The sequence below is a fragment of the Notothenia rossii genome (assembly GCF_949606895.1).
Source record: "Notothenia rossii genome assembly, chromosome: 6".
In the NCBI taxonomy this organism is placed as follows: domain Eukaryota; kingdom Metazoa; phylum Chordata; class Actinopteri; order Perciformes; family Nototheniidae; genus Notothenia; species Notothenia rossii.
In genome coordinates this window covers 6,026,252-6,045,184 of record NC_136909.1, presented here as the reverse complement: position 1 = coordinate 6,045,184, position 18,933 = coordinate 6,026,252, and the positions used below count along the sequence as shown (strand labels likewise).

Genomic DNA, 18,933 nt, shown 5'->3' with positions numbered 1-18,933 from the left:
TCAGAGCTCACGGCTCCTCACAGACTGTCTGTGTCATGGAGAATACAGTCGCTGGTTTATTTATGTCTGTAGGCCGTTGTTGTGAGTGTGGACGGTCGGAGCATATACAACGTTAGCTTAGCCGATCTCCATTCAGAAAACACGCATTTTAAAAGGTTGTTCGCCTGCCGTCTGTCTGCAGACTTGTCAAAGCATCAATTCATGGTTTTTACTAACCGGTATCAGTATGTTGTTACTTTGGCATCATTTTGAAACGTGTATTACAATTAAATCAAGATCAAATATGTTCATCTTGTTGTAGCTCCCTTGAAAGCGATTCTCTCTCTAGTTTAGCATACTCAACCCGACTCAGCCCGGTTGTTGGCCTTTTAAGAACCTCGATTTTATGGGGCCAGAAAAACAGTGAAATAGTACCCGCTAGCCGGAACTACGCTAAGTGGAAACGCAACCAAAAACGCGCTGTAGTGGAAATGCGCCATTTGAAGAGCCGGCTCCTAAACGGCCTAAACCAGAGCCTCAGTTTCGGCGCTGCGAGGCTCCGGCGCTCGCAGTTAACCCGCGTGTACCACTAACACCCCCCGCCAAGGCTCGCTGGCAGTACACTTTCCGTCACAGGAACACACTTTGCTGGCGGCGAAAAGAATCCCACCAAACTCCTTTGCCCCTCCAACAGAGGGATGTCCTTTTTCCTTTTCGTCAGCGATAAAAACTCGATCTTCTCTGGAATTATAATTTTTTTTGGACGACCTCGGCTCGAGTTCAGGGCGTTCCGAGCTGAATAAGGGTCGAATGACGGCGAGACGCCCCCCTGGCGGAAACGCTGTTATCATTACATCACTCATTCGTTTTAAACCCTGGACTGTGTGTTTTAGATCTTAAAAGAGGAAGCAGCAAGGACTGATCCTTTTGTATGTGCGTCACCAATGCATCCTTTATTGATTATAAACACAGATGCACAGAGAGTACAGTAGGTGCATGTTTGACGTCAGCAGGCTGTGGCCTTTGTGGTGCGTTCAAGTGCAACATTTTACAGATGCAAGGTGACATTTGATGAGTCAGACTTAATCAATGTTAGCCCCTTTGAGATTGACCAATTCAAGATTCAAGGCTTTATGGGCATGTGCTCAGCAGCTACAGTGTAGAGTCCCAGGCTCCTCCAACAGTGCAACATGAATTTATATAGGACATAAAACAGATACAAATAGTGCAGAGGAGTCGATATTGTAGAGGAACTAAGACCTTAAGATTCTGAAACCTGAAGCAGAACAAAGCACAATGTTGTTTTATTACTCAAATATGTCTAGTTTTTTAAATGTATGGTTGTGTACAAATATATTACTGGAAAGTTATTATTTTTTGGTTGCTGTTGGAATCTTCCCATTACAAAAAGTAGTGAAAATGAAAGCTCCAAAGGGGGCTGTGTAACGCTTGTATTTCTAGAAATAACTATCACAACGTCAACAAACTTGGACTAGATGTTCACAGAGAGGCCAACTATATTATACAGTAAAGATTATATCAATACCCTTTACCATCTTTGTAATATATACACTTAAACACATGTGAATTATAGGCAGAAATGGAATAGAAAATTCTAAATCCAAGAGGTGTTTACTTTCTTTCATTATTACAGTGTCCACTTACCCAAACATGTAATCTATATGTACCAGAAACTGTTATCTCTTCATACTAAACATGAATTGGTCTGTCTATCTACTTCCTCCTTATAGCCATAGACATAATGCATTTGATTCTTCAGACCTAATCAATGCTAGATCTTTGAGTTTGATATGTAGTGTCAGTGCCGCTATTACGGCCCGTCCAGACAGCAGCGTGCGTTGAAGCTTGCCGGCTGTCGTGTCTGAAACTCGACCAACAACCAATCACATTAATCTCCCGCCCCGGACACACAAGCACGCAGTTTGATTGGCTAGAGCTTGTATTGGCATATGTTTTGATTGGCTGGCGCTTCCGTCGAAGCTTCAAAAGTTGAACATTGCTCAACTTTTGCAGCGAGCAACACGTAGCGACGCTCCCACAATGCAGTTCGGCGAATCGTGACGTCACCCCATTCAAAGTGAACGAGCAGAAGCGTTGAAGCTTCAACCCACGCCGCCGTGTGGACGGGCCGTTAACCTAAGCTTTACCTATACAGCAACTCACAATGACTGTGTGTTGTGCTAAAAAATATTATCATAGATTTTGACTGTGAGCCTTGCATGTCAGAAGTTTGAGTTGTGTATTTTAGGTCATTAGTGCAGAACTACTTCACCAATAGGGACTGCCCCCCCCCCCTCCAATAAGGGAATTCATCCACAAAAAACACACTGGGCGCTGAACTAAGTCAGAAACCAGAGGAGACTGTGAAGTCCACCGCAGGCGGACCACTTTTGGACGAAGTGTCCTCTCCATTAAAGGCAGCTCTTTCTGGAATAGTCTCTCAACTGAGATACGGGATTGTCCCACTCTCAATAGTTTTAAAGGTCAACTCAAACAATGGTGGAGAAACAAACATCTGTGTGATCACCGCTAAATGCACTTTAACACAGGGGTATCTCCTCTTGCACTTATATGTCTTTGCTGCTATATTGTACTGCCATGTCATAAATGCTTGTGTATATACTGCTCTTTTTCACTTTCTGCATATCATGTATTTGTTTTTGCTATGTTTATAAATGTAATTTTCTTAAATGTTTTATGTGAGGGACTGCGGATGGAAAGTAGCTCAACGTTTTTAAGTGTTCATTACTGTGCAATGTCCCTGCCAAATAAACGATTAAAATAAAAATAAATAGGCTAAGACCTTTTATTGATTATTTTAAAAAATGCATAGAGTTTGGCTCTCTACAAGGCCTTTAACTCGGGTGTTTGTGGTGTGTTGAAGTGCAACATTTTACACATGAGAGGCACTAACATACATTAAGGTTAGATCATTTGAAGAATAATTGCGTATTGCGGTTATTTTCACTTGTATTGAAGTTGCAATGTGATAATCATGAGATTTTAGAAATGCTAATCTTTGATATCTGCTTGTTGTGTAAGGGTTACTAGTCACACAAGCTTTACAGAATCAGAATACCTTTATTAGTCCCCCAGAGGGGCTAAATTGCAATAAATATGAAGGCAAAATACACATTAAGAGGCATGCACAACATTAACGATAGGAATTACACAAATTACAACAGTACACATCCAGGTGCACAACGATAAGTACGTCTCTGACTGCATTTTGCTTAAACATTTTTGTTTTGTCTCCTGCTCAGTGAGGTTATTAATAAAGCTGGAACAAAAGGAACTGCAATAACGATCGGCTCGAACCACATCATGATTCGTTGCAAGAACGAAGCTGTGTATCAGTACCATGTAACATTCACGTAAGTACTGTGTCAGGTGCCTCAGATGGATATGAAATGTTATATGTCTGTTAAACACAATCAGTGATAATCATATCAACTTAGGTACAATTTTAAGGACTTAATGAGTGGGCTTATTCAGACATTTGAATGAAAAACCTAACATTTGCATTATTTTTCTTGGTTTATACTACTTTTTGTAAACCAGAAAGCCACACACATAAACCAACATGTGTCATTAAAGGTGGGGTAGGTACGTTTGAGAAACCGGCTTGAGATACACTTTTTGTTATATTCCATGGAATGCTCTTAACATCTCGATAGCAATGAATATCTGAAGTGCTTTGACAAAAAATCCATTAAGAAATGTAATCTGTGGAAGCCGTGGCGCTGTAAAAAGCACGACCAATCATCTGAGCCGGCCCGGCTAAAGTAACTGGATGGCCTACCTGCCTGTCAGCCTTCCATCTGTGCACAAACTTATCTCGTGCCCTCATTGGTCATGTGAGCGTTCGTGTGTGTTGGAGGAGGGGCTCTGTAAGGAAGCGGCAGATTTGTTCCCGTTGTGTATTTTCAAATTCTAGCGCACTCGACCCGGTTTCTCCAAAATGACCTACCCCACCTTTTAAGAGAAAAAAACATATCAGTCTTTTCGGTGTTATACCCACTGAAGTCTTCATCCTCTGTGTCGCTGTGAAGGTCTCACTATCACCGAGCTAGCTATCCATCCAGTTAAACAGTGTGCCGGAGATCAGAGAAACTCCGGCACAAATGTCAGCTTTACTGAAGTTTAATGAATTGATGAAACTGTAAACACAATACAGACATGGCACACTGTTATGAACTGCCCGACTGACGAGCTGAATAAAAAAAAAAATCCACGCAATGAGCTGCGACACATAATACTGATACGCTAATTCAAGTCGCTTCGGAGTATAAGTGGCAAGACCAGCCAGACAGGAAAAAAAACACAACTTATAGTCCGGAGAATACGGTAATATGACTCGAGGAAATGTTTCTTTAAATGTGTGTGAAGTTAAAACTAACTAAAGCTAGAATTAAACGGTAGCAATATTGGTTATAAAATCCCCCTTTAATTATGAAAAGTGCTTTTTTTTTTGGATTGATGAGTGCTTTCAATTATATATTTCAGTCCGAATGTGGAATCAATGCCGATGCGTTTCGCCATGATGAAAGATCACCGCGAGACCACAGGAGAAGTTATAGCTTTTGATGGATCCATTCTCTTCCTGCCTGTTCAAATGAAAGACGTAAGTATCTCAGCTACCGTATTTCAATCAGGAGAGACTTGTTTTTGATATAACAATTAATGCTGTCAAAATTATCTCGTTAACGGCGGCAATTAATTTTTTTAATTAATTTCGTTAAAATATTTAACGCATGTAAAGAATGGCCCGCCCCATACATCCCACCAGTGGCAGCGCCAGGGTATGGCTGGGGTAGGCTACAGCCATACCAAGAAAGGGCTGAGCCCCACCATGAAAAATGATGGTAAAGTAAGAAAAATAAAGTCCGCCAACTCGCGCTGAGTAAATTGCACAGACAGCAGTTAGTAAGATTGATTTCAGTAGCCACTTGTCTGGAAATACCGAAGACTAGAAACGGTTTTGAAAACTTTTGTCACGTAGTGATCGTCTTCTCAATAGAACATCTTTGATAATGTCTTCTGGCCAATCAGAATCAAGATAACGGCGTGGTGTTGTTGCAGGAAGTCCCGACGGAGAATACTTTTGCTGTAGTACATCTCTATATACATCGATACAACATTACGTGTTGATAGAAATCAACACGTAATGAAATAAGACCCCACGGTTTGATGATTGATAGGTGTGTGGGCTGTCTTTCATTTTGACACACAGAACAATGTTATAATAAACATACTGTATGTTAAATGGATATATCCGCCTTCTTTCATTTATCTTTCCATTCCCACAACAATATACATAAAGAAATTGCATATTTTGGACATAGTTCGAATGGTGATTAATCTGATTACCGTAATTTTCGGACTATAAGCCGCACCTGAATATAAGCCGCAGCAGCGGCATACCACTCTCGGTTCCACTTTTACTTTTGCGCGCTACCTGTCTCACTCTTTTCCGACCTCCAGCTTTTCCTGCTGGAACCCGCCGCTTAAAGGTGGGGGTCCGCGGACCGGCCATAGAGCCCATAGAGTTAATGGTGTTGGCCGGTAGCTGTAAAAATCCATAGATTAGCCGCACCGTTATATAAGCCGCAGCGTCGAAAAATAGGGAAAAAGGCGCGGCTTATAGTCCGAAAATTACGGTAATTCATTTTTAAGCTGTGATTAATCTGATTAAAAATGTTAATCGTTTGACAGCCCTAATAACAATATATATCTGGAATTTGGAAATGACGACACAAAAGCAATATCACAATTTTGGAAAAACCTGCTTATGGAAATACATTTCAAAGGAAAAATTATATGCTGGCATAAAAAAAAAACCCACTGATATTGATGCAATCTAGAAACCATTCATTGATACATTTAATTCATAATCCTCAATCCAATTTCAGTCACCACCCCATTCTACTTCTTTAAGGTCAGAAGTAGAAAGGGGTAGTGTCATTTGAAACGTATTGAAATCAAACTACACTTTGCAAAATCTGTGACAATAACACTGGATTTCTTCCTTGCATCGTGTTTAACGCCCTACAGGTGGTTCATCTCAAAAGTGTGAGACGAACCGATAACGAGGAAATAAATATACGAGTCCAGAAGACGAAGATTTTGCCACCCAACTCGGATCTATGCATCCCGTTCTACAATGTGGTGCTCAGGAGGTATTTTAATAATAATCCTACACTGTTTTTGTCAGAGAATGAAAACTTTAGATTTGGATTATTATGTAAAATGATCAAGGTAAAGCACATGTGTGTTCATAGGCTGATCGATGGTGTTCTGCTTTGCTATAACTCCATACAATTAACACTGTTGACATAAAAGGTAATTGCAATTTATTTAACCAGGAAGAGTCGTTATCTTTTATAAGTTATGTGGAAAAAAAAGATTTGTTCTACAATTAGTATTTGTATATTGTGTTAACAGACAAAACCCAAACATAGGATATATTAAATGCAAAGTTGAAATGGCTTAATCTGAATACAAATTATGAATTTATGCTGGGGGGAAATACGTTTTGTGACAGTCGCTCCAATCTATAATTGGTAACCTAGCAACCAACTAAGCTTCAGCTAGCGGCAGTCAGAAACTCAGGCATCTTCGAATCTACTTACAAATAAATATGGAAGTGTAAGTTCAACCGTATTTGGTTGGAAAACATCACATTTATTGCTTGGTTGAAACCAGTGGAGGGGATCGAGTTTGAAGCCCGCTGCACCTTTTGCAACAAAAAAACGGTTAAACTCTGAACATTGGGGGTAAAGGCTTTACAATCTCACGGTCAGTCAGAGAAACACAAGACCCAAATAAAAAATCAATTACAAACGCCATCCATCTCTTCTCTTTTCGCCAACGCTTCGGGAGCATCAATGGTGTCCAATGTAGCGTTAGCTAGTGCAGCAGATCCCGCAACAACATGTGCTGATATGTTCAGTCATTGTTCTTATGTTGAACGTGAATACATTTACTTTGTAAGCAATTATGGGACGTATTTCTTCTTTCATAGCAATTTTCCTTCATACTTTCTTGCTGTGAAATAGGTGTTAAATTCTATTCAAAGTGGTCTTAAAAACTTACATTGCAGTTGATGAAACCTGCAGGAACCCTGTGTTCATATGTGCAATGCCTTGTCTTTTATGCTTCTGCAACGCAACATTTCCCAAATTGGGCTCAATAAAGTACATCTTATCTTAAAAGCCCTTTTAATGGAATAACCTAAGCCAAACTTTGTCCCTTTTATGCATAATGCTACTATCTATTAGGATGGTCCAACGAAACAAAGTCACTCTGCTTCAGGAAATGCACAATTTTTCTGTCTTATTCATAAAAGCCCTTTAATATGGAATAACCTAAGCCAAACTTTGTCCCCTTATGAATAACGCTACCATTACGTTTCTATTAGGATGGTCCACTGACAGGAAATGACTCAGCGCCTTCTCTTTGTATTTCAAGGGTAATGAAAATCGTCGGGCTGAAGCTTGTCGGTCGAAATCATTACGATCCAGAGAGCGCCGTCGTCCTTGGAAAACACCGGTAAGTACGGAGACGTATTTGAACATTAGAGCGTATACTCTATTTCAAATCAGGTCCATTCATTATTTTGTGTGTGTGTGTGTGTGTGTGTGTGTGTGTGTGTGTGTGTGTGTGTGTGTGTGTGTGTGTGTGTGTGTGTGTGTGTGTGTGTGTGTGTGTGTGTGTGTGTGTGTGTGTGTGTGTGTGTGTGTGTGTGTGTGTGTGTGTGTGTGTGTGTGTGTGTGTGTGTGTGTGTGTGTGTCTCTCTCCCTGTGTGTGTGTGTGTGTGTCTCTCTCCCTGTGTGTGTGTGTGTGTGTCTCTCTCCCTGTGTGTGTGTGTGTCTCTCTCCCTGTGTGTGTGTGTGTGTGTGTCTCTCTCCCTGTGTGTGTCTCTCTCCCTGTGTGTGTCTCTCTCCCTGTGTGTGTCTCTCTCCCTGTGTGTGTGTCTCTCTCCCCCCCTGTGTGTGTGTCTCTCTCTCCCCCCCTGTGTGTGTGTCTCTCTCTCCCTCTCCCTGTGTGTGTGTGTGTGTGTGTGTGTGTCTCCCTGTGTGTGTTTGTGTAGGTTGCAAGTGTGGCCAGGTTATTCAACCACTATCAAGCGCACAGATGGAGGCATGTACCTGAACGTGGACGTGTCGCACAAAGTCCTGAGGAATGACTCGGTGCTGAATATCATGTGAGTTTATACAACTTAAAATCAACAGAATCAGACACATTTTATCTGGAAATGCACGGCTTTACAGCCCCAAACGTACAGTGCGGATTAAACGCAAAAGACTAGCCTTGCATATTAAATAAAAGGCAAGTAAAAGTACAAACAAATAAGTACACCAGGTTCAGGTTCAGCTTGTTGTTACCCGGTTCGGAAATAAACACAATGCGTAAGTGTGAATTATAGTATTTATGATAATAAAGCAAACGAGTAAAGAAATAGCTACCGATATGATGTCAGGGACATCAGCAGGGAAAAATGTAGAAAAAAAATGTGTGGTGTGGCTTAGTGCGTTGGTGTTCGGATCAGGGGGAGCACAGGTTCAAACCCCACTGCAGTCAGTATGTCGTTTTGTCCCTGAGACACTTCACCCCAAATTGCTCCTGTGGGGATTGAAACAAATGGAAAGCATTCAAACAGTGGCAAGTTTACAGATGCATTCATGTTCTTATGTCAAACTTATGACACTTTATTTATACGATTAAAATTGAATAAACTATGAATGTGTCATACTCACTTAACGGGAAGAAACTCAGCTAACTGACGATATGAACCATTTTTAGCTAAATGAAAAATGCTAAAAGCAGTTAGCACAGAACTCAAGGTAAAATACCCTTATTACTTATCAGATCTGCACAAACAAGTTATCAATTAGAAAGCTGAGATTCCACAGATTCCAGACATACAGTGGGGCAAAAAAGTATTTCTCCCACTTAAAAAGATGAGAGAGGCCTGTCATTTTCATCCTAGGTATACCTCAACTATGAGAGACAGAATGAGAAAAAAAAATCCAAAAAATCACATTGTCTGATTTTTAAATAATGTATTTGCAAATGATGGTGGAAAATAAGTATTTGGTCAATAACAAACAAACAAGATTTCTGGCTCTCACAGACCTGTAGCTTCTTCTTTAAGAGCCTCCTCTGTCCTCCACTTGTTAACTGTATTAATGGCACCTGTTTGAACTCGTTATCAGTATAAAAAACACCTGTCCACAACCTCAAACAGTCACACTCCAAACTCCACTATGGCCAAGACCAAAGAGCTGTCAAAGGACACCAGAAACAAAGTTGTAGACCTGCACCAGGCTGGGAAGACTGAATCTGCAATAGGTAAGCAGCTTGGTGTGAAGAAATCAACTGTGGGAGCAATTATTAGAAAATGGAAGACATACCAGACCACTGATAATCTCCCTCGATCTGGGGCTCCACGCAAGATCTCACCCCGTGGGGTCAAAGTGATCACAAGAACGGTGAGCAAACATCCCAGAACCACACGGGGGGACCTAGTCAATGACCTGCAGAGAGCTGGGACCAAAGTAACAAAGGCTACCATCAGTAACACACTACGCCGCCAGGGACTCAAATCCTGCAGTGCCAGACGTGTCCCCCTGCTTAAGCCAGTACATGTCCAGGCCCGTCTGAAGTTTGCTAGAGAGCATTTAGATGATCCAGAAGAGGATTGGGAGAATGTCATATGGTCAGATGAAACCAGAATAGAACTTTTTGGTAAAAACTCAACTAGACGTGTTTGGGGGAGAAAGAATGCTGAGTTGCATCCAAAGAACACCTACTGTGAAACATGGGGGGGGGACATCATGCTTTGGGGCTGTTTCTCTGCAAAGGGACCAGGACGACTGATCCGTGTAAAGCAGGGGTTCTCAAAGTTTTGATGAGTGAGGGCCAATTTAGGTACCCAATATTGGATTGAGGGCCGCCCAAGAAAAAACAGAACACACAATTCCCCAAAAAATCTTTTCTTTATTGCACACACACACACACACACGCGCACACACACACACACACACACACACACACACACACACACACACACACACACACACACACACACACACACACACACACACACACACACACACACACACACACACACACACACACACAGAGAGTATTGCGCTGGAGTTAGTGATATGCTGTGGATTTCCTGTCTTATCAGCAGGGCCCTGTTTCAGAACCAATTCCAGCTACTCAAGCACCACAGGAGGGGGGAGGGAGAGAAAGAGACTTTTAAAATAGAAGCTTACCAAAGACCACAATAACACAGTATTCATCATCATCATTGTTATTATTATTGTTGTTGTATTTGTAACACAAATCGGCTATTATTGCCTGTCATCAACATACCTTTTCCTACTTTGAATGGGATTTATGGTGCTGTCGTCTGTTGGCTACTATTCCTTTGATGTCCGGTTCCATCTCCGTTGTTGCTATACGAAGGACAGCATGTAGATGGGCATCCGTCAGCCTGGATCTCAGCTGGGATTTGTTGATGGCCATGGTGGAGAAGGTTTTCTCACAAATGTATGTGCTTCCGAACAGAGAGGCCATTCTGATGGCATGTTGGCGAAGTGCAGGGTACGTAGATGGGGAAAGTCCTTTGTAGAACTCGATGAGATTCTTGTCTCGATATGCTGCTCTGGCCTCAGAGCTCTCCTGCAGGTCGATGAGCTCGAACTGCATTTCTGCAGGCTCTCCTTCGGGTGCACATGTGAAGGGATCTTGGAATAGGTTGAATGACTTCTCTTGGTCACTGAAGTCCGAGAAGCGGTGGTGGAATTCCTCTTGGAGTTTTTCCATGAGGTTGTGGTTCTTGTCTGAACACAGGTGATGTAAAACGTCACATTCACCTGCAAGCACCTTGCAGGCGGGGAAATGGGTTAGATCCCCCTCTCTGAGCTGTCCCTGCACTAGTTGAAGTTTTCGCTGGAAAGCTTTGACGCTTTCAAACAATGTGGAAATGAGCTTCCCATGGCCCTGCAGCTTCACATTGAGATCGCTGAGAAAGGTGTTCAGGTCAACAAGGAATGCTAGGTCACAAAGCCATTCAGTGTCACTTAACTGTGGCAGATCTTGTCCTTTTGATTGCATGAACTCAGCGATTTCTTTCCTCAAATTAAAAAAAACGCTTCAGTGTGGCACCTCTGCTCAGCCACCTGACAGCAGTGAAGTATATGACGTCACCAAATTCAGCCTCTGATTGCACCAAAAAAGTTTTGAATTGACGGTGATTCAGACCTCTGGACTTTATGAAATTCACTGTCTTGACAACAATGTCCATGACATGTTTCATTTCAAGCGTATGAGCAGCAAGGGCTTCTTGGTGAATTATGCAGTGATATTTGATTAGGTTCTCACCTCCGTTATTGGCCACTTTGTCGCTGAGCAAAGAGACAGCGCCCGCCTTTCTCCCGGCCATGGCTGGCGCTCCATCTGTTGTGACACCGACCATGGATGTCAGCTCCACATTGTATGCATCGAGACTACGACACACAGCATCACAAATGTCGATTCCCCTTGTTCTGTCTTTGATACTCTCCATGCTTAGCAGTTCCTCGCCTATTTCAAAGTCCTCCGTGACCGTTAGAATGTGTACTCTCATCCAGTGCTATAGAAAAGGACCCCTTGCCTAGGCCTTCCACACGTAGTCCCAATTGCTCTTTGAGATCATTGGCCAGTTCTTCGATTCGTCGTGTCACTGTGTCATTCGATAAACTTATGTCACGGAACTTTGACTTTTGTTCAGGGCATACAATGTCAGCCACTTTCAAAATGCAGTCTCGCACGAATTCTCCATCACTGAACGGCTTGCTCCGCCTGGCAATTTCGTGAGCTACCACATAGCTAGCCTGTGTTACAGCTTCACCGGATTTTGCAAGATTTGTGAAAACTGACTGCTGGGCAGTTAAACCTCTTTGAAGTTGTTCAAGTTTAGTTCTGCGCTCCTTGCCCATGAACTTGTCATACATTTTATGATTGGTATCATAATGGCGTTTTATGTTATACTCCTTGAGCATTGCATTCACCTGCTTGCAGATGAGGCATATCACTTTATCCGACCCCTGAGGTAAAACGAAGTTAGCGTTGCTCCATTTCTCCTGGAACTTCCTTTTCTCCTCACTGACAAAACGTTTTTTACGCGACGGCCCTGACTCCTCCATCTCGCTTACACAACGAAAACTTCCAACAAATGTTGTTTCCGCTGTTCACGTGAACACTTTGCCGCCTTTGGGACGTGCATCCAATCAGGGAGTGAGTTTGGGGATGCTCGCGCTGGGGGTATTCAGTGGAAATAACAAGTGTGCCTGAGTGTGGACGTTGGGAGAGACAGCTTGTTGTTTTATTATTGTATAACCGGACTTTTGTGTGCGTTCATATACTTAACCACACACGCAAACACACACACTCTTTCTCTGCCGTTACATAGCAGACACTACTTTATCTGTCAAGTTGTCTCCGATGCCACCACAACTTCCTGTCAAACAAGTTATCTCGCCTTCAAAATAAAAGCATGCAAACGGAACTGGAAGTTAACCTAAATTAAATCCAAAATACACATAAAACTACAACGAAGGCAACAAAAACAATGCAACATCTCCTTCAGTCTCAGAGGACACAAAGTTGGGTTATCTACAGACAGTGACTAGCTAAAATCGCTAGCTAACTCCCGTTTCTGATAACTTACAACAGATTTTCCGCTTAACTGCAACTCGCGAGATTTGCGAGATTTGCGAGATTCAGGTTACCAAATAAGGAGTGAGAGTGACGCGTAGAGGAACCGGAAGCTGCGCTAGCCTCCAGTGGCTACCATAATGCTATCATTTAGTTTCTCCGATTTTTGCACAAAAATGGATTGATGGACCATCAATAATTTTACTGTACTTGGGGTTTAACAGGTTAACTATCGCGGGCCGCCAGAAACATTTCCGAGGGCCGCCATTGGCCCGCGGGCCGCACTTTGAGAACCCCTGGTGTAAAGGAAAGAATGAATGGGGCCATGTATCGTGAGATTTGAGTGACAACCTCCTTCCATCAGCAAGGGCATTGAAGATGAAACGTGGCTGGGTCTTTCAGCATGACAATGATCCCAAACACACCGCCCGGGCAACGAAGGAGTGGCTTCGTAAGAAGCATTTGAAGTTCCTGGAGTGGCCTAGCCAGTCTCCAGATCTCAACCCCATAAAAAAGTATTTGGAGGGAGTTGAAAGTCTGTGTTGCCCAGCGACAGCCCCAAAACATCACTGCTCTAGAGGAGATCTGCATGGAGGAATGGGCCAAAATACCAGCAACAGTGAAAACCTTGTGAAGACTTACAGAAAACGTTTGACCTCTGTCATTGCCAACAAAGGGTAAATAACAAAGTATTGAGATGAACTTTTGTTATTGACCAAATACTTATTTTCCACCATCATTTGCAAATAAATTCTTTAAAAATCAGAAAATGTGATTTTCTGGATTTTTTTTTTCTTTCTCATAGTTGAGTTATACCTAGGATAAAAATTACAGACCTCATCTTTTTAAGTGGGAGAACTTGCACAATTGGTGGCTGACTAAATACTTGTTTTCCCCACTGTATAAGTATCACCACTGAGCGATCAGAACGACAGGGGAAGCGAAAACAGACATCGTAGCTTCACGGAGGAAGCTTCTTTCCTTAGCTGTTGTTCTGATCAAAAGTTGTGTTCAATGGCATCAAAACGATAAAAACGCTATGTTCAATCTGAATTTACTTTAAAATAAAAACAATTCTATATTGATTCTGACTCTTCTACATCCAACTCACAGGTTTATCCTTGCTTTGAGGAAAAAGATTATTAATTTACCCCTTTTTAAAAGTTATCGTAATTTGTTCTGGGAATGTCATGTTCGAGCCTGAGGCCTGAAAAACAGGCTCGGGGCTTAACTGGTTAAAGGGTTGGTCTAAAATCTTGAAGCAATTTCCATTTGTTGGTGATATCCTACACTTGCCTTGTCATTTTATAAAATAAATATGAGGACATCTTTTATCATGTTTACGTTTGTATGTCCTCGAGACATGTTCATACAAATGTAAACATTGGACATGCCATGACCAGGCCTCGCAGAGCTATATAATAAATGTCATATTCTGTGGTATAGTCATACATATTTGAACACCAGGTTTTAAGAGAAGACGTTGTTAGTGCATCTGTCCTCCGAGACTAAACAGTCAATTCTCCCGACCACTATAACCCCTTCCTGTGGGAATGAAAGGTGAGCTGGAGGGAAGTGATTATTTCATCTATATATTATTTATAAAAAGAACACCCTTGTCCTAGGTTTGCCCTTTTCCTGGAAAGGTCAAAAGACACTATGTAGCTTTTCTATCTAAAGTAAAAATGGATGTCTTCCAGGAACGTAATGTTCCGAGAGTGCACGGAGTTCTTCCAGGACGAATGCACCAAAGAGCTCATCGGAAGCATCGTCATCACGCGATACAACAACCGCACGTACCGTATCGACAGCATCGAGTGGGACAAGTCGCCCAAAGACACGTTCACTTTGATGGACGGCACCCAAACCACCTTTGCGGAATACTACAGGTGAGTTTCACTCTGAACACTGAGCAGGAACCCAAACCTAGGATTCATCAACATGTGTCCCCTCTTCTTCATGTCTCTCCTACATCAACATGTGTCCCCTCTTCTCCATGTCTCTCCTACATCAACATGTGTCCCCTCTTCTCCATGTCTCTCCTACATCAACATGTGTCCCCTCTTCTCCATGTCTCTCCTACATCAACATGTGTCTCCTCTTCTTCATGTCTCTTCTACATCAACATGTGTCTCCTCTTCTCCATGTCTCTCCTACATCAACATGTGTCTCCTCTTCTTCATGTCTCTTCTACCTCAACATGTGTCCCCTCTTCTCCATGTCTCTCCTACATCAACATGTGTCTCCTCTTCTTCATGTCTCTTCTACATCAACATATGTCCCCTCTTCTTCATGTCTCTACTACATCAACATGTGTCCCCTCTTCTTCATGTCTCTTCTACATCAACATGTGTCCCCTCTTCTCCATGTCTCTCCTACATCAACATGTGTCTCCTTTTCTTCGTGTCTCTTCTACATCAACATGTGTCCCCTCTTCTCCATGTCTCTCCTACATCAACATGTGTCTCCTCTTCATGTCTCTTCTACATCAACATGTGTCCCCTCTTCTTCATGTCTCTACTACATCAACATGTGTCCCCTCTTCTTCATGTCTCTTCTACATCAACATGTGTCCCCTCTTCTCCATGTCTCTCCTACATCAACATGTGTCCCCTCTTCTTCATGTCTCTCCTACATCAACATGTGTCTCCTCTTCTTCATGTCTCTTCTACATCAACATGTGGCCCCTCTTCTCCATGTCTCTCCTACATCAACACGTGTCCCCTCTTCTTCATGTCTCTTCTACATCAACATGTGTCCCCTCTTCTTCATGTCTCTTCTACATCAACATGTGTCCCCTCTTCTTCATGTCTCTTCTACATCAACATGTGTCCCCTCTTCTTCATGTCTCTTCTACATCAACATGTGTCCCCTCTTCTCCATGTCTCTCCTACATCAACATGTGTCCCCTCTTCTCCATGTCTCTTCTACATCAACATGTGTCCCCTCTTCTCCATGTCTCTTCTACATCAACATGTGTCCCCTCTTCTCCATGTCTCTTCTACATCAACATGTGTCCCCTCTTCTCCATGTCTCTTCTACATCAACATGTGTCCCCTCTTCTCCATGTCTCTTCTACATCAACATGTGTCCCCTCTTCTCCATGTCTCTTCTACATCAACATGTGTCCCCTCTTCTTCATGTCTCTTCTACATCAACATGTGTCCCCTCTTCTTCATGTCTCTTCTACATCAACATGTGTCTCCTCTTCTTCATGTCTCTTCTACATCAACATGTGTCCCCTCTTCTTCATGTTTCTTCTACATCAACATGTGTCCCCTCTTCTTCATGTTTCTTCTACATCAACATGTGTCCCCTCTTCTTCATGTCTCTTCTACATCAACATGTGTCCCCTCTTCATGTCTCTTCTACATCAACATGTGTCCCCTCTTCTCCATATCTCTTCTACATCAACATGTGTCCCCTCTTCTTCATGTCTCTTCTACATCAACATGTGTCCCCTCTTCTCCATGTCTCTCCTACATCAACATGTGTCCCCTCTTCTCCATGTCTCTCCTACATCAACATGTGTCTCCTCTTCTTCATGTCTCTTCTACATCAACATGTGTCTCCTCTTCTCCATGTCTCTCCTACATCAACATGTGTCTCCTCTTCTTCATGTCTCTTTTACCTCAACATGTGTCCCCTCTTCTCCATGTCTCTCCTACATCAACATGTGTCTCCTCTTCTTCATGTCTCTTCTACATCAACATATGTCCCCTCTTCTTCATGTCTCTACTACATCAACATGTGTCCCCTCTTCTTCATGTCTCTTCTACATCAACATGTGTCCCCTCTTCTCCATGTCTCTCCTACATCAACATGTGTCTCCTTTTCTTCGTGTCTCTTCTACATCAACATGTGTCCCCTCTTCTCCATGTCTCTCCTACATCAACATGTGTCTCCTCTTCATGTCTCTTCTACATCAACATGTGTCCCCTCTTCTTCATGTCTCTACTACATCAACATGTGTCCCCTCTTCTTCATGTCTCTTCTACATCAACATGTGTCCCCTCTTCTCCATGTCTCTCCTACATCAACATGTGTCCCCTCTTCTTCATGTCTCTCCTACATCAACATGTGTCTCCTCTTCTTCATGTCTCTTCTACATCAACATGTGGCCCCTCTTCTCCATGTCTCTCCTACATCAACACGTGTCCCCTCTTCTTCATGTCTCTTCTACATCAACATGTGTCCCCTCTTCTTCATGTCTCTTCTACATCAACATGTGTCCCCTCTTCTTCATGTCTCTTCTACATCAACATGTGTCCCCTCTTCTTCATGTCTCTTCTACATCAACATGTGTCCCCTCTTCTCCATGTCTCTCCTACATCAACATGTGTCCCCTCTTCTCCATGTCTCTTCTACATCAACATGTGTCCCCTCTTCTCCATGTCTCTTCTACATCAACATGTGTCCCCTCTTCTCCATGTCTCTTCTACATCAACATGTGTCCCCTCTTCTCCATGTCTCTTCTACATCAACATGTGTCCCCTCTTCTCCATGTCTCTTCTACATCAACATGTGTCCCCTCTTCTCCATGTCTCTTCTACATCAACATGTGTCCCCTCTTCTTCATGTCTCTTCTACATCAACATGTGTCCCCTCTTCTTCATGTCTCTTCTACATCAACATGTGTCCCCTCTTCTTCATGTCTCTTCTACATCAACATGTGTCTCCTCTTCTTCATGTCTCTTCTACATCAACATGTGTCCCCTCTTCTTCATGTTTCTTCTACATCAACATGTGTCCCCTCTTCTTCATGTCTCTTCTACATCAACATGTGTCCCCTCTTCTTCATGTTTCTTCTACATCAACATGTGTCCCCTCTTCTTCACGTCTCTTCTACATCAACATGTGTCCCCTCTTCTTCATGTCTCTTCTACATCAACATGTGTCCCCTCTTCATGTCTCTTCTACATCAACATGTGTCCCCTCTTCTCCATATCTCTTCTACATCAACATGTGTCCCCTCTTCTTCATGTCTCTTCTACATCAACATGTGTCCCCTCTTCTCCATGTCTCTTCTACATCAACATGTGTCCCCTCTTCTCCATATCTCTTCTACATCAACATGTGTCCCCTCTTCTCCATGTCTCTTCTACATCAACATGTGTCCCCTCTTCTTCATGTCTCTTCTACATCAACATGTGTCCCCTCTTCTTCACGTCTCTTCTACATCAACATGTGTCCCCTCTTCTCCATCAACATGTGTCCCCTCTTCTTCATGTCTCTTCTACATCAACATGTGTCCCCTCTTCTTCATGTCTCTTCTACATCAACATGTGTCCCCTCTTCTCCATATCTCTTCTACATCAACATGTGTCCCCTCTTCTCCATGTCTCTTCTACATCAACATGTGTCCCCTCTTCTTCATGTCTCTTCTACATCAACATGTGTCCCCTCTTCTTCACGTCTCTTCTACATCAACATGTGTCCCCTCTTCTCCATCAACATGTGTCCCCTCTTCTTCATGTCTCTTCTACATCAACATGTGTCCCCTCTTCTTCATGTCTCTTCTACATCAACATGTGTCCCCTCTTCTCCATCAACATGTGTCCCCTCTTCTTCATGTCTCTTCTACATCAACATGTGTCCCCTCTTCTTCATGTCTCTTCTACATCAACATGTGTCCCCTCTTCTTCACGTCTCTTCTACATCAACATGTGTCCCCTCTTCTCCATCAACATGTGTCCCCTCTTCTTCATGTCTCTTCTACATCAACATCTGTCCCCTCTTCTTCACGTCTCTTCTACATCAACATGTGTCCCCTCTTCTCCATCAACATGTGTCCCCTCTTCTTCATGTCTCTTCTACATCAACATGTGTCCCCTCTTCTCCATGTCTCTTCTACATCAACATGTGTCCCCTCTTCTTCATGTCTCTTCTACATCAACATGTGTCCCCTCTTTTTCATATCTCTTCTACATCCACATGTGTCCCCTCTTCTTCATGTCTCTTCTACATCAACATGTGTCCCCTCTTATCCATGTCTCTTCTACATCAACATGTGTCCCCTCTTCTTCATGTCTCTTCTACATCAACATGTGTCCCCTCTTCTCCATATCTCTTCTACATCAACATGTGTCCCCTCTTCTCCATGTCTCTTCTACATCAACATGTGTCCCCTCTTCTCCATGTCTCTTCTACATCAACATGTGTCCCCTCTTCTTCATGTCTCTTCTACATCAACATGTGTCCCCCTCTTCTTCACGTCTCTTC

At 42.7% G+C, this 18,933-nt stretch overlaps 1 protein-coding gene across 3 annotated transcripts in view; it reads left to right on the top strand.

The window, feature by feature from the left end:
* Positions 1-18,933, top strand: part of piwil2 (piwi-like RNA-mediated gene silencing 2) — a 63,050-nt gene that overhangs the window by 12,842 nt on the left and 31,275 nt on the right. For all 3 annotated transcript variants that reach the window (XM_079690044.1, XM_079690043.1, XM_079690045.1), the window contains exons 7-12: positions 3,264-3,374; positions 4,507-4,624; positions 6,055-6,179; positions 7,471-7,551; positions 8,093-8,206; positions 14,412-14,600. In XM_079690044.1, the coding sequence (XP_079546170.1) occupies positions 3,264-3,374; positions 4,507-4,624; positions 6,055-6,179; positions 7,471-7,551; positions 8,093-8,206; positions 14,412-14,600 (738 nt within the window). The remainder of the gene's footprint in view (positions 1-3,263; positions 3,375-4,506; positions 4,625-6,054; positions 6,180-7,470; positions 7,552-8,092; positions 8,207-14,411; positions 14,601-18,933) is intronic.